The sequence below is a fragment of the Trachinotus anak genome, unplaced genomic scaffold (assembly GCF_046630095.1).
Source record: "Trachinotus anak isolate AG129_WGS33_773 ecotype Australia unplaced genomic scaffold, CSIRO_AGI_Tana_v1 ptg000020l, whole genome shotgun sequence".
NCBI classification, from domain to species: Eukaryota; Metazoa; Chordata; class Actinopteri; order Carangiformes; family Carangidae; genus Trachinotus; species Trachinotus anak.
The window spans coordinates 2,405,821-2,426,867 of record NW_027273871.1 but is presented as its reverse complement, the minus strand read 5'-3'; the positions used below and the strand labels follow the sequence as shown (position 1 = coordinate 2,426,867).

General features: G+C 40.8%; 2 protein-coding genes across 3 annotated transcripts; both read right to left on the bottom strand.

Annotated features, from left to right (window-relative positions):
- Positions 1-14: 14 nt before the first annotated feature.
- LOC139637401 (septin-5-like) lies at positions 15-9,486 on the bottom strand. 2 transcript variants are annotated; one of them, XM_071506076.1, is made up of 13 exons: positions 9,252-9,486; positions 8,803-8,825; positions 6,776-7,141; positions 5,035-5,131; positions 4,655-4,741; positions 4,378-4,501; positions 4,022-4,156; positions 3,791-3,908; positions 2,712-2,813; positions 2,529-2,625; positions 2,209-2,371; positions 1,318-1,420; positions 15-1,227 (listed from the first exon to the last, which is right to left on the bottom strand). In XM_071506076.1, the coding sequence occupies exons 1-13, from the start codon at positions 9,295-9,297 to the stop codon at positions 1,165-1,167; spliced, it is 1,524 nt and encodes a 507-aa protein (XP_071362177.1). In that variant the 5' UTR covers positions 9,298-9,486; the 3' UTR covers positions 15-1,164. The 2 variants fall into 2 exon arrangements, with proteins under 2 accessions (XP_071362177.1, XP_071362178.1); XM_071506077.1 differs by lacking the exon at positions 8,803-8,825.
- A 1,664-nt stretch (positions 9,487-11,150) lies between these two features.
- Positions 11,151-20,950, bottom strand: LOC139637398 (LIM domain kinase 1-like). The gene is made up of 15 exons (XM_071506072.1): positions 19,664-20,950; positions 17,120-17,258; positions 16,153-16,262; positions 15,824-15,997; positions 15,576-15,681; positions 15,169-15,440; positions 14,901-15,090; positions 14,677-14,763; positions 14,423-14,554; positions 14,277-14,336; positions 14,106-14,171; positions 13,506-13,692; positions 13,278-13,333; positions 13,023-13,180; positions 11,151-12,525 (listed from the first exon to the last, which is right to left on the bottom strand). The coding sequence occupies exons 1-15, from the start codon at positions 19,705-19,707 to the stop codon at positions 11,922-11,924; spliced, it is 2,385 nt and encodes a 794-aa protein (XP_071362173.1). The 5' UTR covers positions 19,708-20,950; the 3' UTR covers positions 11,151-11,921.
- Positions 20,951-21,047: the final 97 nt, after the last annotated feature.

Here is a 21,047-nt window from a genome sequence, read left to right as displayed (position 1 = left end):
AAAAAAAAAAAAACTGCAGTTAAAGCTTTTTTATTTATATTTTTTTTACTTTCTCGTTCTTACAAAACAGCAAAATCGAAGGTTAAAAATACAAAAAAAGAAAAACAGGTGATTCACAAGTAATAAAACAAGAAAATCCCACGTATTTCAAACCCAACATCACTACAATGACCACTAGATGGCAGTGTTACACCATTGTCAAAAGGGAGCTGTCCTAGGGCACAATGACACAACCAGAACATGTCTGTCTACAGATTGAGTGAATCATACCTGAAAATCACCTGTGAGCCGGTGTGAGCTGCTGGACACAACACTGAGCCTGTGGCTGCTTAAGGCTGGACCGTGCTTCTCCTGGCTGCATGGAAGAAAACATGTATGGGAGTTTACGCTCCTGTATTATCCTTGCACAGAGTTTGAGTGTGAAGTCGGATCAGCCAATCAGCTTGCTTGAAGCTCAGGATCCTGTTTCTTTGTGTATAGAAACTTTTTCCAGTTATTAGACTAGATTAGATTTAGACATGAGTCTGGATTTTTTTTGAGTTTTTCAAAGCTGTTTTAAAATGTATCTGGAGTTGTCAGAGCAACACGCCATTAAGCCCAGACCTGCAGAAGTCCAGCTTACTGATCATGCTCAAGATGTTTTAGGGTGAATCCCGTACATGAAGTCACTTTCAGAAACAAATAGCTTGGTTTCTTAAAGATACAGAGTGCTGAGTGTTGATATGCAGCTTCCCAACACAGCTACCTCAGGTAACTGCACTCAGCTGTTCATGTGAGCACAAGATATCTTCATCCAGGATTAACGAACCAATCCTCAAACTGCTTTCAAGGACCAAAATTAGCCATATGAGAATTAACAGGATTATTTTAGCCTGAATCATTTTAGTCACATTTGAAGAATAGGGCCCCGGTCTGCAAGACACACTGTCGGGCTCCACTGCAAGCCTGGGCAACCCACAGTTACTCACACCCGCCGTGATTCCAGCCTCGCTCACTGTAAACTGTCCTGGGGAACAGCAAGCAGACAAGGGCCTGAATGCAATATGGCTCATTTCCCTTTCATACAAGTTCCAACAGTTTTGACATCTCATTTCATAAGCAGGGCCTCCTCTGTGTTTCTGGGTGCTCCTTGTTTGTCTCCTCTCCTGGGGAATTATGGGAGAATCAGCAGCCACCTCTCTGCATCTGCTCCTGAATCCTCTCCAACACCTCCTGCATCCTCCTCAGCTACAGACAGGGACAAATGAATAAATGAGTGGGGATTACCTTTGCAAGTGAGTGAATGAATGAGTGAATGAGTGAGTAAGAGAAACGCACCTCTTCGTCTTTCTCAAAGATGAGTCTTTCCTTCTCAGCGTCGACGACGGCCAGCGGCAGAGGAAATTCTGCCTCGACCACATCTCGATGCTTCTCACGCAAACTAAAACCCATCAAAGAAGAACACAATATGTGTGAACATTTTCAAGAGCGAGTACTACTTTATTTCAAAATGTCCTGAAACATCTTATATCACAAATATAAAAAAATATACAACATTCATTCAAACAGGAACAAGAGGATGGGGCCTGGAGATATCTGAAGATGACTGGAAAGATATATGGAAAAGCCAGACTAACTCCTGGTCTTGAAGACAGCTACACAACAGCTACACAACATTTTGTGACTCTAAAATGTAATTGTACTCAAAAATCAGGCATGGGATGAAGGCTGGAAGCAGTGTGGTAAAAAAGAAAGAAAAAAGACTCTGTGTTCTTGTGTTTTCTGGGCCTGCCGTTTATTTTATTATTTATATTGGCAAGAGATTGCTGAAGAAATAATGAGGATGACTGTAACATTATACCTGGTCAAAATCCCAGACAACCTCAAAAACTCAGCCAACAGAAGAAAACTGGGCTGCAACTGTCAACAAAACTGTGGAAAAATCGCCCTTATGACTGTGATATGATCAGTGTGTAAAATAACGGAATAAATTGGACAACGTACTGTGTATGTGCCTGTAAGAATTAACCCTTTACATGTCATTGAAAGACCCTTTTTGTGTCCGAGTATAAATTGGCCCATGTCGACCCCTTCTTTTTGCAATTCAAATGTAAAAAAATGGATCAACACCTGTGTTAAACTTAATGATGCTCACGAATAAGCAAACGCAGAGACAGAATTTTAATGACTCAGTCAAACCGTGACCGCGTGCATCCTGCCTCCACCCACCTGCGTTTCCTCTCCTGCACCACCATGCGGGTCATGCTCTGGATGCACTGCGCCCTGTAGTTCTCGTAGTGCGTTTCCCGCGTCACGTCCTTCAGGTCCTGCATGTGCGTCCTCACCAGCATGTTCCTCAGCAGCAGGAAGTCAGAGTGAGCCGGGTTCTCCACTGACCAAGCAAAGACAACATGTTACTGAGTCATACTGGTAGTGAACCAGAACTATCTAACGGCTGATAACTTGAAACAAAATAAACACATTTAAATTTAAACCAGTAGGAAAAAAAAAGAAAGACTAGAAATACTGTGTGTATTTGTGTCTAATACCTTCCACCACACCCCAGGGATAGACTCGACCCCTGAACTTGCGACCTTTGCTCTCCACTTGAACATTACTCCCAATAACTGCGAACGGGATGCTGTCCTGCAGAGAGGAGCAGAGACAGTGAGCTGTCAGACTCGACGTGGGTGAGACAGCACGTTTCAACCGTGAGAAATGAACTGAAGAACCTTGAGCAGCTGGTCCTGTTTCTGAAAGTCTTCGTCTTCATCTGAATCACACTCGGGAAACTGGTAGATGTTGATCCCAAACTGCTTGATGTCCTCTCTGATCTGCAGTGCATGGACACGGTGAATATGTATCGTTTGAGAGACAGAGAGAAGAAATAAAGATAAAACTTCTCTCTCTCTACAGAGGTTAGAGGGCATCACTACCTGACTCTCACTGAAGAATCCATAGAAAGACTGAGGTCTCATTAACAGTCAAATACGAATACAAATGTATGTTATCAGGTTGTTTGCTGATTTGAAGTATTTTTCTGGAGCTTCGAAACGTCTCTATTCAATTATCTTTGTTGAGACAGACAGAGAACCATTTTTCTACAAGGATGTTTGCAGTTTAAAAGATGTGGGTGTTTACCGGGGGGGGGGGGGGGGGGGGGGGGGGGGGCTAACTATCAGGATATCTTAGTCTCCCCTGAGATTATATTGTCCATTCTGGCTTCAGCCACACATGTGGTTTGTGGGTTGTGGTGTGGCTATAGGGATGGAAATGTTGGTCAGATGGGTCCAGCATTTGGTCCAGACAAGAATACATCTAGAGAACTATCAGATAGATTGCTATTAAATTCTGAACAGGCATTCCCATGTCATCCCCGGAGGGTGAAACGGGAGGATGAATGCCACTGGCTTCGGAAATCCCCTGAATTTTCCACAAGGTTCACATTCGTGGTTTGGAGTGAAATATAACAACTACTGGGTGGATTGCCATGACATTTGGTTCACACATTCGTCTAAGATTAACTATAATAACTTTGGTGATTCCCCAACTTTTCATCTAGCGCCATCATCACGTCAATATTTCAGTTTGTCCAATAATTAAGTACCTGCCAAACTAACGACACTGAATTTCCTTTGTCTCAGCTGTATTTTGTGTTTATTAGCAAAAACGTTAATAAGCTGAATTCTAAACTGAGACATTAAAAGACAATAAAAATCTAGCAAAGAAACTGTGGTTTGAGCCAGTCAGGGAGGTCAGTCGTGTGTGTGTGTGTGTGTGTGTGTGTGCGCGCGTGCGTGTGAAGTCATACCTTCATCTTCTTTCTGCAGACCTCTGCTTGTGTCAGGCTGTCAGCTTTGGCCAATATGGGAACTATGTTGACTTTTTCATGCAAAGCCTTCATACACTCCACATCCAGAGGTCGAAGACTGACAGGAGGAAAACACACGTGTTCGTGTGTGTGAACGCACTCACAGAGAAATAAGCCTGAACGCTATCACTTCTACTACTTCTACTACTTTAGCTTCATGTGTCAGTGTACCCGTGGCCAAACGGAGAGATGAAGTAGAGGCAGCAATGAACTCTGTTGTCCTGGATGTTCCTTCTGTTCAAGCCGCTCTCGTCTCGGAAGTACTGTTCAAACTGCTGGTCGATGTAGTCTTCTATTTGCTTCCAGCTGATGCAAACATAAAATCCGAGTGAGTGAAACAACAACTGTGGCCGAGAACTGACAAGCTATTTCAAAATAAAAGCATATTTAGCATGCTTGTGATGCCATGAGTTGACGCTCATCACCTTGTGAACCTGTTCATTAGAGCAGCATTGCCACCAGAACAGCACTGTTTCATATCTGGGTCAAGCTGGTTTGAGTTTGCAGGAGAGCAACGCACACCTCACCTTTCTGTGTTGTTGACGGCGTCTCCGAACCCCGGCGTGTCTATGATGGTGAGCCTCAACTTGATTCCTTTCTCCTCAATGCTAATGGTGTGTTTGATGATGTCGACTGTTTGATTGATCCGTTCTACGGACACACACAGGTGCAACATAACTGAATATACACAGGCAACAACTTAACAGTGTGTACAAATGTGCAAGGACAGGACTACTGATTCCAGCTACTTTCCTACATCATTTACACAAACCATATGTAAATAAATAACAGAAGTAATCTCACCTTCTGCATTAGGAACCTTCCTGTCTTTGTAGAGGTCCGTGAGGAACAAGCTATTGATTAGTGTGGATTTGCCGAGGCCAGACTCTCCTACAGAGGCAAAGAGAGAGACTCTACAGCCTTAATTCTTGAAGTAGCATAAGGAAAATGTCACATCTAACTGTGTAATGCTTGTAATTTATTTCACCACATGCAGTTGCAGAACTTTCACCAAGAAGAAAGTCTGAGATGACACAACACCATAAACTCCCAGTAATCAGTCATGGCTGTTTTCAGTCATGGTTGACAGATGAAGGATTCAGTTAAACTAAAAAGGTACTTCTTAGTTTTGTGTTTGTAAATGATGGTGTCATTTGTTGTGTGTATGTGCATAAGGGACTCACCCGCCACCATGAGTGTAAATGTGAAACCTTTCTTCACTGTTTTTCTGTGGACCTGGTTGGGCAGTGTGGCAAAACCCACATACTCCTTGTCCTGATCCTGCAGACAGACAACACAAACATAAAATTGATATAACCTCAGATTTTAGTTCAGAATATCATATTAAATGCTGGATAATTATTGGTATTTTTTTCTCTTTGAATACCAGTAAAGGACAAATAAAAAATACAGATGAGGTTCAATGCCTAGCTGGTATTTTGGATCCTACTCTTGTGTTCAAGAGTAGGATCCATACACTTTCATAAAGCATTGCTATCTTTAGACAGATCAGGCTTTATCTGAATGCAATGATTATTTTTCTCGTTTCAAATACTGCATTACATGCTGGTATCAGACAAGCAAGACAGCCTTGAAACCAATAAGGTCACTTTGTGAACAAGCCTTGAAAGTCTTGGATAGGAAACCTTAACAACAACATTATTATTGTGATATACTTATAATTTCATATTCCCTTTGTGTTTAAAATAACACTTCTAAGAGAACTTCTCTTAGAATAAGAACTCATAAGAACTTCTCAGGGAGATTGAGAATTTTGCACAATCGGCGTTCTGATTTTTTCCATGATGCCAAATAATGAATTTTAAGAAATCAATCCTCCCGATATTAATTTGATACAGACACTGTATTTGTAATTATTTATGTGTGTATAAATAGTTAAGTGTAACGATTGAAATGTGTATTTATGTTTGGACCTATGATTGAATTTAGTGTTTTATGAACTTTAATTTCTTGTTGATTGCATTAGTTACATCAGTGTTTGTGCCTTCCTGCCCAGGGTCTGCAGAGGGAGCTAGCAGCTAAATCTGGTACAGTACATACATATTTTCTTTTGGTGTGATGTTAACGTTTTTTTGTACACGGTCTCTGAAAAAGTTATTCAGTTATTGCTCATGCTTAATAACCCTGTCAATCCTTCACAAATATATTCTAATTTCCCCAGTGAAGCAGCAACATGTTGGTGTTCTCAGTGTGTTGTTGGCCTCATGTTTCCTCTGACCCAGAAGCATCACGCTCGTCTTTACAGCTCAGTGAAGATGAACTTTGGGGACAGAGCAGAAGTGACGAGTCTGGTCTAACGCCTGTTAACCACATTGATGTGCAGCTCTGTGTTCAGCTTGAAATGTGATGTCTGACCTCTGTATTAGTTAACTCTGCATTTTGCAAAGTGAATATAAAGCAGCTGTAAGCAGTTGCAAGGAAGAGAAACACGTTTATATTTGGCAGTATGGGTAAGAGTCTGGAGATACTAGGAAATAAAGTAAGGGATCTTTTCTCGGAAAGCTGGGAGTTCAAACATGAATATGAATCAAGAGCCATCTTTGCTTGACTTGCTACTTGTCAGTTTCATACTGATAGATAATTGGTATGTTCATCGTGTTTTTTAAAATATTTGTATTTTTTTGTTTTATTTATACATTTTGTGTGATCTTCCTTTTCTACTGTTTGTTCTGATTTACTTGTGGTATATGCTCAACTTTTTTTTGTGAACGCATAGATTCATACAATTTCTTAATGTATAAAATTACCGCAAATGCTATTATTTCACCTGGCTAATCAACTCCAAACACTGGAAAAACATCACAAAAGCAACAAGTAGACACTAAAAGACAATAACATACACACACATATACTAATAATAAAGACGTACACACACACAGGTAAGAAAATCACACAGAAACACACCTCTGGAGAGTCGTAGGGGTCAAAGCGTCCCCATGGACTGTGTGGACGGGAGGCCGGGCTGAGCGGTGAGTCCAGAGACACCTGAGACACCAGCTGCCTCCTCAGCAGCAGGGGCTGAAACTCTGCGTCCACCCCCACGCGCTTTGGTCTGTGAGGGACTGTCGGAGATCCAGCGGGGTGGCACGGGATGGGACGGGGCAGAGGGGGAGTCCCGGGAAGGCTGGGGAGCCTCCCGTTGGTGGCTGTCCCGGTTCCCTCTGCCTCACGGTTGACTGGTGCCTGGTGACCTGGTGAGACGGGAGGCAGATCCCTCATGGCGAACGGAAACTGAGTGTCCTCCTGGTCCTCAATGGACAGACTAGACAGCTGGGACAGGAGGCAGCAGAGTTACACATGGTTTAATATGGACAATAAAAAGTGTCAAGAACACAACTCACTTTTAATCACAAATAAAGAGAAAATGAGAAAATAAAGAAAATATAAGCAGACTAAAGGACATCGTCATACTCTTTCTGTGGATTGTTTTGACTTTTAGGGATTTTGTTTATTTCCTGTTTTACTTTGAATTACTTTCCTTGTGTGTCTAATGGTTTATTTACTTCCTGTCTTTGTCCAGTTTCCCTCCATTGCAATTTTCTGCCTCACCCTAATGTGTTTTACCTGTGTCCAATCATCCCTCCCTTGTCTATTTAAGTGTGTGTCTTCCCCTCAGTTCTGTCTGTTTTTGCTCCTGTTGACTTTCCCTGGAGTCTGGTGCTTCTGGTTGTTGTCCTTGTGTTTTTGCCTGGATTTTTTTGATTGGTTTTGTAAGTTGTCTTTCATCATTAAATCACCTTTTTCCCACCTGCCCCCTTTTGTGTTTGTCTGTGTTTGGGTGAAGCAATCTTCAAACGTAACAAATATTTGAATTGAATTTAAATCTTAAAAATGTTTGGAAAAAGTTCTATTTTGCTTTTTAAGCTTCTTCAATTGACATTTATTATTTTCATTATTTTTATTTTCTGGCTGCGGATGAACAGCAGCTCAGTGTATCTACGTTTTGGGCTTTGCAGTCAGGTGAAACAAAGCGATGGACTGGAGAGCTGAAGGAAATCACACCCTGCAGTAGCAACACTTCATTTATTACAAAAACAATGCTGCACCAGTCATGGCTCTGACCAGGAGATCATTTTCTGTTGAGTCAAAGCTGAAGGACAAACAGAAACCGGACAAGAGCATGAAAACCTTGAATAAATAAACAAACTTGATTGTTAGAGAAAACCATCAGGGGTGGATTATTATTCCAGGCCGAACAGTAGAAACTTGGGCATTTCCACCTGAACTGTTTGTGTTTGAGACTGTTACAAATACTATTTATCCCTGTATGCATATTACTATAGCACCACATGTATAAACTGGCTGCTGGTGTGCACGGTTTGGGTCGTACTCTCTCCAAACATGACATGATGAGCATGTGTCTAACTACACCCTTTCTTCACTGATTAGTCCCGACCTGTGATCCAATTACACCATTACAGAGGCCCTCGCCCATCTGTCCAGGAAGGCTGGAGATACAGACAGCAGACAGTCTGGAGCTAGAGGTTAGTAAACACCAGGATCAAGGCGGATATATGAACTGGACTGAAGAGTCGGTTTTTCCTTTCGTTTAAGGAGCTAGTTTCAGTTCGGAGCAAATAGATGGCAATGTTCATCAGGGTGAATGAAGGATGTGTTTTCCCAGCATCTCAGTCCAAACCTGCTCTCCCCATCATGCACGGCTACAACAGCCGAGTCTCCACACCTGCTCTAGGAAGCACACCTCTTGCCCACATCATCCTTCTGACCTGGTCTAAAGACAGATGAAAAGCACAGCCCACACTACTACCTCCACCTGTCAGCTCTCATTACCCACAAAGCTTTGCAGCAGGCTTAATCCAGCTTCTAATACTCTCATAGGGGTGGGGCGGTGGAGATTTAACTCTTAAACACACACACAAGCACAGGCTATCAACACTATCATTAAAGACTATTCTATACATTTGTCCTACCTCCTTTTCTGAGAAGGTTGCAGCTTTTTTTTGTGAGGAACAGCACAAATAAATGTGGGGAAAAAAGGAATAGTTCATAAAAAAAAATACAAAAGCAGAAGAACTGGTGTATTGAGAACAGAAAATGATGGCAATTAGTCTTCATTTCATAAATAAGTGAATAAATGAATGAATAAAATTGAAAATCTTAAAAAAGCAAGTGAATTTACATGTCTATAGCATACGGTCAAATAATATCAGTAAATAAAACGTTTAAATAAAATGCAGCACTATAAGTTTAAACCAGTAAAGTAAACACTTAATGGGCTGTAGCAACATTTTATCCCCTGGTTTATAAAGGTCAAACAGATCCCTGTAGGGATACTCCAGGCTGCTATGGTGATGTATTCCACTAACTACCGGTAATTTCGTTAATGAAGCCTCGGTGTGTATAAATGTTGGAGACGTACCTTTTTTATTGCTGCGGAACCTGACCGGAGAGGACATGTGCTCCATGCTGCTGCGGCTTCTCAAATGGTTCCCGGACCAGTGAGCGGAGGAATTATAGTGTTACTGATGCCAAACTACACAAGAGCTAATAAAACGTGCAGAGACACACGGTGTGTGGGTCCGTGCATTATACACTGAGCTCAGGGTGCAGTCCGCTCAGCGCTGCCCCTCTGACGTGGGTTTAAGTAGGAGAGAGACAGTGGAACCGGGCAGGTTATAAATCTCTACACTGCAGGGTGCTATCATTACACTACTTTTACTGCTTAAGCATAATAATAATGATAATAATGATTATTATCATTATTATCTATAAGCACAACAACTACTACTACTACTATAACAATAATAATAACAACAACAACAATAATAATAATAATAGTAATTATTATTATTATTATCATTATTATATATAAGTACTACTACTACTACTACTATTAATAATAATAATAATAACAACAGCAACAACAACAACAACAACAACAATAATAATAATAATAACAACAGCAATAATAATAATAATTATTATTATCATTATTATCTATAAGTACAACTACTACTACTACAATTAATAATAACAACAACAACAACAACAACAATAATAATATTATTATTATTATTATTATTATATATAAGTACAACAACTACTACTACTATTAATAATAATAATAATAACAGCAACAACAACAATAATAATAATAATAATAACAGCAACAACAACAATAATAATAATAATAATTATTATTATTATTATTATTAGTAGTAGTAGTAATAGTAGTAGTAGCTCCAGGTTGTGCTCTGGAAACCGCAGACGTCTTCGCTGTATGGACACGTTGTTGTACTGCAGATTTAATTTCAAATGGATAAAATTTAGCAATGTAGATGTTATATCTATGTGCTGATGTTCTTACGTCAAGTGAACTTTTCACAGAGGATTGTTGGACCTTTGACTTTACACGCTTATTATTCCACTGAAAACCCATGTTCTAGGTTTTAGGTATGAATATTACAGGTGGCATTAAAAGTGTAAATATACCTCAATTACCACAACAACTAGTTAGTTAGTTTTTGTCTTGTAAACCGAAAAATATAGCCTAGAAATACTTATAATAAAGTATAAATCTCCAATATTTCCACATGTATATATAATATTTCCCGCGCCGGACGTTTGCTAACCGCCAATAAACATAGAAGAAGAAGAGTCCGCAGGTAATCAACAGGTGGAGCCGGCCATTGCGGAGAGGAGTAGAAGCCGAGCGACGAGATCAGTAGAAACAAACATTTTATCTTTTCCACCAGAAAGCAGAATATGAGTCGAGCTTCAAAAAAAATGCATTCGCGGACACAATCTGCTCCAAGTTGACAGGTGAAAAATAATATTTTGACTGTTGCCCTCAGGTATGCTAAAGGTATGCTAAAGGTATGCTAACAACGTCCATGGCCTGGTGACAAATATCCATACTATGACTTGTGTATTTAAGTTTTGACATATTTTGGTTGAAAATATGAGCACATTGTACGCACTGGCCACACAGATGAACGGTTTGGACGTACAGTTATGAGTTTTAATTTTTTTTATGTGAAGTTAGCTAATGCTATGCTAAATGCTACAGTAAGATATGTTTTGATATTTGTTTGCAACCGTTAGAATCCGTTGCAGCGGGGAGACACCAAACTATCCAAAAATACTTTGCTATGATTAATAATTTGTTTAACATGGTTTTCCCCACATAAAAAGTGAAAAAAAACAACAAAACATGGAAATCTGGGGCTGTGTAATTTCTCAAAATGTGTAGCAACCAAGACAACAAAGTAGGAGTTAAATAATGAGGCATTTGATGATAATCATTCAAATTTAGCCATATGATTTTATAATTTTCTTTATTAAATTAATTACTGTTGTAGTTCTATATATTCACAGCTCAGGGTGTTGGATGTGGTCTGGACATGTTTAAAAGAAAATACTGATAAATAATTGACCCATACAATGTAGCTTAAAGTATAAAGTGCCATTTGTTTCACAGCTTAAGGACAAAGTTGATACTAGAGCCCAACCGATTAAATTGACCAGCCTGGTTTAGCTTATGAAAGATGTACTAATATCATACTGTAGATGTTGGCCAATAAGTAAAGAGAAATCATAATGCATAAGATATGTTTGAGGTAATTTAGAAACAGTGTTGAGTGTCCATCAGAGAGCACTGACAGATTTCAGGGAATTTAAGGAATCCTGAAATTCTTTCCTTCCTTCTTACTCACAAATATGCCACACTATTGTATTTAATATTGAATTTCAAAATTTCAATATGGGTAACAGCGAAATCCAGTATCGGTTGAGCTCTTGTCGAAACCTCATAACTACTGGTTCACAGAGCAATATGAGGCAAATGTAATATGCTAGGCAATTGTTATCAAGCTGCGTACAAACCTGTACTAGTTCTCATGTAAAATGTTCCATATGAATCTGTATTTTTTTATGCCTCTGCAGGTTTTCCACGCATTAGTCCGCATATAGCTGATTCTTTTAGTTCCCTCCCAGTTGTTTGAGAAGGCACCAGTGTGTATATATCATGCTTTATCCTTCAAAACTGGGCTTTGTAGACGTGTCCTGTCTTTGTCATCAATTTAAACAATTAGAGAAAAGAGCTGTCCTCTGTAGAACTGTCCCACAGCACTCTGGTTGTCTTCCTGTGCCTGTTTAACTGGCCTAGCAGTGAGCTGTTGACCTGGAGGGGTTGTGAGGGCTGGTGCTGGACTTCTGTTTTTCCTGAGGGGCTATTATATTCACAGGTTTCAGACCCATTCTTGCCTGAGTTTGTGCTTGTAGACCTGCAACACTGGCTCTTATCTTGTGAACAGTTCATACATTCTCTGTTCAAACAGGAGTGGTCATGCTCAGTCCTCATGTCATGGTTGTTATGTGTGTGTTGCTGTCCATCCAAATGGCTGTCAGGTGTGCTGTTTTGGTCTAGGCTTTGAGTGAGGCGATCAAGCTCAGTGTGGTTATTTGCATTGTCCAAACGTCGCTTGGGGTTGGGGCTCGGTGTTTGTGGCTGTGAAGAGTGGGTTTGTTCATGAGAGTTCAGGATGTTTTCCTGGTTGTGAGATGGGTTTTGATGGTTTTGAGTCTGCCAGAAAGCTCTACTGAGCTGCTCAAACTCAGAGAGCAAAGGCAGACCAATGTCCAGGTGCATCAGCAGGTTCCCCAGCCACTCCTCCAGCTTTGAAAAGGAAGGACTGAAGGAGAGAAAGACAAAGAGTTATAGTAATGACAGGCTGTAGAGCCTTCCATGCTCTACTGCAGTTGTATATTGACTAAAGTAGAGCATTCTGAACTGTTTTAGTTTAGTTTGTTTGTGTAATGCATTGTTTGGTACTGACTGGGCAGAAAACAGTGCAAGAGCCCTGCATAAAACCTAAAATCTGTACATAGCCTCATACATGAGCGATTATGATACAGTACACTTTACACTTGTTACACTTATGAATTTCTGACTGTAGTGGTAAAGGTAACAGATGAATACAATTTCAAAGTGTAAGTGATGACCATTTGAGAGAGTCACAATAGACCAACTTACCACCAATTATACAAACACCCTATTAGTTAAACTTTAAGCTGGGATAAAATGTGTGTTTTGAAACAAACCACTAACTGTGCAATATTTACATGAAACTCATATTTTGCTTTTATAGAAATTGAGGTCTGCAGTTGTGCTGGAGTTGTGCAATCCTACCGTTTATCAGCGTCCATGTCGCAGCAGAGGACAGACAGTGGCAGGAAGGCTGAGGGACACTGTGGAGGGTGGTACTGCTGCAGGAAACCAGCTACGTTTAGTCCAAAGTCATTCGTCCGAGGAAGGTAGTCAGGGTCAGCATTCACTCTACCTATTATCTTAAGAGACACAGAGAAAGAACATGCTCAGCTTTTTGAATTGAATTGAAGATGCTTGATAAGCGCATAATATTTGTAGGTATATTTTTGTTCTTACCTCACATATCATGATACCAAAGGAAAAGATGTCCACCCGTTCATCATAGGTTTTTCCTGAGAGGTGCAGAGGAAAGTTTAGAAAATGTGAAGCATTGATCCTTGCTGTAGATGTAGAGATCTGTGTATTTATGTTAGATCTTAGAGCAATAACATGTCTCCCACACAGTTCCCCACCTTTTGCATGCGTTTGAGCACAGTGCAGCACTTTTATGCCTACGTCACTCACCATGGATCATCTCAGGAGCCATCCAGTAGGGGTTTCCTACCACAGTATACCGCTTCCGCCGGTCAGGCCTGCGGAGTTCTGACAGTGTCCCCTTCGCGGGCCGCTCCATAGAAGATGTTCTGATCTGATTCCTCTCCTCCATCACCAGCCTGGCTAGTCCAAAATCTGCCACCACCACTGATTGGTTCTAAACAAGCAGAGAGAGAGAGAGAAAGTAATGTTAAGAACATTTAATGAATGAGCTATCCTCTGTTGCTTTTAGATGAATGATCAAAAACAGTTATAGGGGTGTGCTTTGGCTTAGAAGTGCTATGTGAGGCACTTGTGCTTCTCAAAATATAAATGAAAATTACATTTTGCTGCATGACTACAATTTTGCAATTAGATTAAAGATTTGGAACAAATCTGGGTATTTACCACTTTGGAATTGGACCCACAATGGAGCTATCAGAACCCAACCCTAGTCTCATTTGTCATTACATGCATTTTTCAAATTGAATGTAGTAGCAACATGTTAACTCATATTAACATTATACATAAACATATTTGAAAAGGAGATATACAGTATAATGGGTGCATGTGATGGAACCACTTGTTTACCTCTCTGACCAGGCAGTTGTATGAGTTTAGATCTCGGTGGATAACATTCATGGAGTGTAGGTAGGCCTTTGAGGGAAGATATTACATTCATTAGATAAAGTTTGTGTCAGATTAAAGAATAATTTTTTATTTTTTATTTTTTATTTCATATTATTGAACAGAATGACTCACCATTCCAGCTGCAATATCTTTGGCATAACTCACTCTTATGCTCCAGGGAAAGTCCTTGTCCTACAACAACAAGATTGTGATTAACATACATGTCTGTGTACACTGACAGTGCTCATGAAGAAACATGAAAACTTATCTCAACTTACCATTTTTATGATGGTCTCCCGGAGTGTTCCTCCCTGGATGTACTCAGAGACAAAGTTTATTCGTTTGTCTTTATAAAACAGCCCAATGAACTTTAGAACATTGGGGTGGTCCAGACAGCGCATCACCTTCACCTGTTTAGTGGAAATGTGCCTTCATGAGATTATACCAACATGAAAATAGCTCCTAAACCTAAGGGTTAGTCATCTAACCCCCTTGACTTCATGTGGCCTTTCCTGCTGTGATGACCACTTACCTCCTTTAAGAAAGTCTTCTGTGTCTCTTCGTCAAAACTTATCAACTCTTTCATCACCATCACCTCCCCTGTCTCCTGATGTGTTACCTTGACAGAAACAAGTTGACTGGTTAAAGTCAGACTACAAGGCAACTAGGCGTACAGTTGTTTGAAATCTTTTGATGAGGTCACACATAAAAAAAAATGAGAGGGACAATATGATGGAAAGGAAGTATCTGTGGTACCTTGACAGCCTGTCCAAAGCAACCCTTGCCAAGCACTTCTCCGTGGATGAGGTCTGAAGGCCGGAAGATGCGGTGGGTCCGCTCTCCAGGGTCCACTCGAAGAGACTCTGATCGAACCATGTCTCTCTTTTGAGATAAAAGCGACAGTGCTCCAGGGGACAGAGGACACTTATCTATACTACAGCTGCGCCTGGGAAAGGAGAGAAAAACTTTGAAAGAGAGAAAGAGTGGAATAATCAACCAAAGTAGGCGAGAAGTCACCACTTACAGAATGTGTCTTGATCGCATTCCTGTGGTTCCTTGGTGCTGAGGCGGTGAGAGGCTCATCCTGATTGGTACATCTGCCTCCCCCCCTGGACCTGGCTCTTCCTCTAGACTCGGGAGTTTGTGGGTTGAAGCAAGTTTGTTGCGGGCACAGGCGTCAGGACAGCTTATGTTGTCCTGGGGACTGTTTGAGTGAAGGGGGTCATCAGGAGACTGTGGGTTGTGTTCGATGGTCAGCTGCAGTGGTCTGCTTGTGTCCTGTATCACATGTTGTATCTAGAGGAAAGAATTGTGCATTGTTATTAATTGTTCTCTGTATTAAGTAACTTTTTGTGTACACGAGGAGGTGCATCCACTTCTTATGTATACTTACAATATTATTGCTAAATCAGTAGGTGGTTTGAGGCCTACCTCATCTGGGGTTATGTTGCGAACAGGAATGCCATTGACCTCCAGTACTTGATCACCAGTGTGGATGGAGGACAGCAGGTCTGGGCTGAGGAAAGCTGAGTCTAACCTGAGGGAGAATGAGAATGAATGAGTGGGTGGGGGAAAGGTGGTGTAAGACAGGTGTGGGACCAGTTTTTGGGCTTAGTTGATTACTGCTAATTGAATTGAAAATGCACTCTTGTTCATGTCTTCCAGATCCAGAGACTCACTGTGTCACAGTGACAAGAGGACTCTTGTCTTGACTGAGCTCAGTGGCCACGGTGAGGCCTCGTCGACTGCCTGGATGGGGAGGGAGGGACACCAGCGCCACCATATGGGGACTCTTGGTGAGTGGAGAAGCTGACCTCACAGCTGATACGACACCCTGACGGAAACAGTGACCACTGCAGAACAGAGAAAATAAGGGCAGAGAACAAAGGGCATGCATCAAAATCTGGACTCTTCTATTTCTGTTTGTAATTCTATTCTGTTTTGTCTATTTTAATTATAGAAAGCTCTTTGCAAATTTTCCTTTCTGCTCTTTCTGCTTGAAACTTACCAGTAGAGTTTGGTGTGTTCGACAAGCGTGTAAGTGTCTCCATCTCCAATGACCATATCACAGCTCATACAAGTGAAGCATTCAGGGTGATACTTCTGCTCTCCAGCAACCTGTTTATACAGGAAGGCAGTTTGGTAAAACACAATGCAGAGGCCAGGGGAATAATATTGGTTTTTACAATATGATGGGGTCAGGCTTGAGGGGCCAAATGCAGCTGTGAATTATAAGAGTTCTGTCTGTATGTTCCAGCATAAAGGCCGTGGTACTGTCAGGATGTTTTCAGAGGATATCCTCTGGTTTGAGAGTTGAAAGGGGAAAAAAAGCATTTATTTTCACATTGGGTGGGGGGTGAACCAAGAGGCAGGAAGGCTTTGAATCCATGAATAGTTGTTGTAATATGGCGAGATTCGGTATTTCATGTAATATTTGATTATGGCTATACTTCAATATATGAATATTACATAATGTACATATTTGTTATTTTATATGGTCACTGGTAGTTTTGTCTGAGCAATGAAGCAGCTATTTTTAAACTAGCCCACCAGCTATCAATCAGTGTGCTACTAGCTGAGTTTGAATTGAGTAAGCAGAAGAACAGGGAGAATTATTTGCCAAGGTAAAGATAACTTGGCTCGGGACAGTTTGTTGTGATTTAACTGTGATGTTGTGACTAATTGTAATGGAACATTAGTCAACATCACAAAATAAGACCAGAGGGAAAAAACTAGTTGAGAAATAAGGCTTTCCTCTAATTTAGTCTTATAATACGTGTACAGTAAAGTTTGTAGCCTGCGCAGACAAAAAGATTTTGGTAAGGAGCTGTTTTACTGTGCCCTTAAGTTACGATATGTCTGTGAAGCATGATAGTATAATCAAAATAATACACATTGAATTTGTAGTATATCGCTTTGTGGTACTGGATTTAACACTAGCATTTTAATGATTTAAAATGTGATTATCATATCACCATAATTGGTCCTGTTGTGACGGTATCCTTGCAGCCGTGGCAGTGCTCTCCATAACGGGCCCAGTAGTGCTTCTTACAGTAGAGCTGTCCCTCTCTTTCATAGTACCAGTGAGACAGGATACAGCCGCATTCACAACACCTAAAGAGAAAAGAGAAGCAATGAGAGAAGAAAGACAGTAGGACAACAAAAACAGATCAACGAGATGACAGAAAGAGGAAATGAGAGAAAAAGCAGGTTTACGTGTAAAGGCTGTAAGATAATAGATACATCAGTGGTGTGTTAGAGCAGAGTAACGTGAGCCTCATCAGTGATGGAACACATGAGACATGAGGAAAGTCGACCTGTCAGATCATCTCACACAGGATCAGGTAGAACAATCCCAGGTCAGCTGGACCATAAATTAGTTTGTTGAGTTTAGCCTATTTTTAACACACTTTGTCACTGACACCAGGTTCCTTCCCTCTTGTGTGACCCTGCTTGTGTTGACTGACAATGTGATGCTATCCTTAGACACAAAGTTGAGGTTGAGACATCAAGCTGCTGCTGTTTCTCCAGCACACGCCTGGAGGAAATACAGTAATCATTACTGTGGGCAGAGCGTTTAAATGATGCGTTACAGATCTGAAATCAGTGATGTCACTGTGGCGGAGAGCACATTCAGCTGAGAACAAAGTTAATATTGCTTCTTGCAAAAGGAGTGATCATGTAGGGTCACCAGTCAGTCACATGTCTTCACAGAAACACTGCAACTTCTCATGGGTGCACCCACACAAAGATTGCAAAAGAGAATGAAACAAAGTGCAGACATTACAACATTTACCACTTAAAACCACTTTGTTCCCTAACTGCAGTGCAGCATGTTCACATTCAGTCCTTATAAAATCTGCAAACACAAACTTTCAGTGGCATCCCATCTAAAACTGGATGTGGAATAATATCTATGTACAATAGAAACCTGCTTTCTTATCTCTCCAACACTACAGCCAGAGTGGGAGGTGACTTCCTGGACAGAGTACAGCTCCATGTTTCCTCTCTCCCAGCCTCAACTGAAAATGCCATGCTGCTCTTACAATAGGGAATGAAAAGGTTGCCTTACTATTGAGAATGAATGTAGGGAGGGAAAGAAACGACTTTCCTTTAATGTGAGGGACACTTAATGACAGCATTTCACTGTGATCAATCAGTCACAAATTAATCAATCGAGCTTTTCTGGATTACAATAGGAAAAGAGTTAATTGTGTCAATCAGTCATTACTGTGGTGAATGTGTATTGTGCTTGGCTGAATTTTGAATGGTAGAAAATGCAAATACTTCCCTTTGTTTTTTTTTAACAGAGATTAGCAATATGATCATCTATGATTATTACTTGGTAGATACCATAGCTGTGATTATGAACTTTAGGTTCAGTGCAGTTGATATTCAGCTGAGAAAATACAATCACTCACAAAGATCTCTAGTGTTAATGGATGCTGGGGATATTGTGCACTATAGCACTCTAGAGAGATCTACTGTTAGAGATTGTTAGACCTGCCTCTCATTTGTTACTGAGGAAATAATTAAGTAATAAAACCATCAGACAGCTGCAAGATTATTTTTGACCTCCTGTCTTTGTTATTATGCTGCTGGCGACGGATGTGGAACCTTTCTGCAATCCAGCTTTAACATCTGGTTTAGAGAAAAGCCTAGAATCAGCACAGGCATACATCCAGAGAATTTATCCTCTCACTGTTTCCTACTGCCACCCATCTCCTCATATTTCTCAACTTCTCCACCTTAAAGTATTCCCCCCTCATCTGGCTCGTGCTGCATCTTACTCTGCTCTTCAGCCATTCATAAACCTCCTCTCTGTGCTAAGATCTGTTCCTGTGTCACTAAAAGTGGAGCTGCGGAAACACTAACCTGGTGTACTTAAAACAAAGATGTCATGATGTCAGGGCATTACCTAGGTCAGATGTTAAGAATCTAATGACGTATTCTCTCCTGCCATGGTTTCCTCCCTGTTCTATCTGCGTCGTCCAGATAGACTTCCTTTAAAAAACAGTAGTTTTTAAAAGGAAACTGATCCAGTTGTATTGTTTTGGGTGTTATAGGGATATTGTCTCAGAGGTGTAATGTATGTGGTATAAGTTTGGAGCTTATTCTGTGTGTATGTTTTTTAATATAGATCTCGGGAAGGGTTGTTTTTGGCGGGGTTAAACCAAAGGGGATCAAAATAAACAAACAGAAAAATGGAGTTGTTATTGAGCGTTCTGTCGGCTGCTTCAATACCTGACGAGGCAGTGACGTTTCCTGTTATGGTTTCATAAGCTACTCATACATGTACTAATAGTAGATGTGAAAGTACAGACACTGTTGAAGCAGGGGCATGCATCTGTTTGTCGTAGCAGACTTCTGTTTGAGGAAGTATCGCAGATGTCAAGCTGAAGTTTTCTTATATTCTCTTTTACTGACTTTCACTCACTCTTTCATACTCTCTCCTTTCTCTCTTTTCTCTCACTTGCAACACACTCACATTCTCACCAATTAACAACAGTGGCTCTTACCGTCCTTTCATTCCTCTCCGAAACCTCTGGTCCCGCCGTGACATTCTGCCTTGTCAGTTCACCGATAGACAACTGTCACTCAGAAACAATCCACCCAGGTGAGAAAGGAGCTTATTAGCTGCATGTGTTCATGAGCGGATCGTACATGTGCTCTGCTGTGAGCGGTAGCAGGCGTTGTCTTTTAGTACTTTTTTTTTTCTCTTTCTCCATGCGCTCAGAGGCTTCCTGTGTATATGAGTTCCCTCTCTGATGTGCAGAGAAGCTGTGTGAGAAAAAACTCTGACCCACTGACTCCAGCTGGCCACTCTCCCTCTGCTGGCTGCGGAGAAATAGACCTATCCCAGTGAAGAAGTTCTGCTCCCCCCTCCCCCCTCCTGCTACTTCCAGTATGTAGACCTCTGCAATATACAGTTACAATCTTCTGCAGAGTTTACAAAGTCCACAGAGTGCAGGAGAGTTCAGCTTACCCACTCCTAAATGTGAGCCTACATGAGTGTTAATATGAGTTAATACAAGTCTGTGCTTTTCTCAGAAGGGGTGCGAGAGTCTGTGTGTTTTGAACTGAGCTCTGTTCCCATCAGCACAGGCATAATCTCTTTATGAATGCCCCAATTACTGCACTGTCCTGATCCTACAGTAAAGCACTCTATTCATCACACACAACAGACAAAGAGGGATAATTCAGTTAACGCACAAGAATGGGGAACAGCTCAGAATCAGAAGAAATAAACCACTGATACTGTTCAGTATGTTTAGTTTAGTAGTTTAGATACCCTTAGATTATCCATGTGAGTGCGGCTCTGCTGCTGTTTATTTTACTTAAAGACACCTGAATAATAAGAAAGTCAATTTCACTGGTTATAGGGTGAACAATTTTATTTCAAATTACATTTTCTATAATTAGTCCAGCCAGTCAATTTATAGCGTTCAGACTATAATTCATAGTAGTGGTAGACCCTGTCAGCAAAAGAATTTATGTATTGCACGGTGCATGTCCTACAAAGCTGATAGACAGAAACAGGTGTTAGTGGTGTTGGGGTGTTTATATAAATATATATATGGGTTTTGTTTCAGTAAGGCTCAGTTTTGTTCCATTGTGTTGTACGTCTTCTTTGGTTTAGTTTTTCTTCTGTGGTTGTATCTCTGCTGTGTTGTGAAGTAGGTATAATTCTCTGTGGGGTGTAGTTGGTCAGTATTTGCTTGGTTTCAATATGAGTTACCGTGCAGACAATGCTTGCCTGCTGCTCTATCTGTCTGCCCAGGCTATAGTTTGTTGTTTCCTTTTTCTCTTTTCTGCTTAACTTGTGGTTATTAGAAGCACAAGAGATGAGCACACATTATAAAATAACATCTGCCTCTGAATGTACAGCTTCCTCCTTTTGCC

What these genes read in the sequence shown, in the direction of transcription:
- LOC139637398 (XM_071506072.1), bottom strand. Translation starts at nt 19,707, where the DNA reads ATGTCACGGCGGGACCAGAGGTTTCGGAGAGGAATGAAAGGACG. An exon ending in GAACACACCAAACTCTACTG is followed by an intron (nt 15,998 to 16,152) that starts GTAAGTTTCAAG and finishes TCTGTTCTGCAG; the next exon opens with TGGTCACTGTTTCCGTCAGG. An exon ending in TTGGTATCATGATATGTGAG is followed by an intron (nt 13,181 to 13,277) that starts GTAAGAACAAAA and finishes GTGTCTCTTAAG; the next exon opens with ATAATAGGTAGAGTGAATGC.
- LOC139637401 (XM_071506076.1), bottom strand. Translation starts at nt 9,297, where the DNA reads ATGGAGCACATGTCCTCTCCGGTCAGGTTCCGCAGCAATAAAAAAG. An exon ending in ATTTACACTCATGGTGGCGG is followed by an intron (nt 4,742 to 5,034) that starts GTGAGTCCCTTA and finishes TTGCCTCTGTAG; the next exon opens with GAGAGTCTGGCCTCGGCAAA. An exon ending in TCCCTGGGGTGTGGTGGAAG is followed by an intron (nt 2,372 to 2,528) that starts GTATTAGACACA and finishes TTGCTTGGTCAG; the next exon opens with TGGAGAACCCGGCTCACTCT.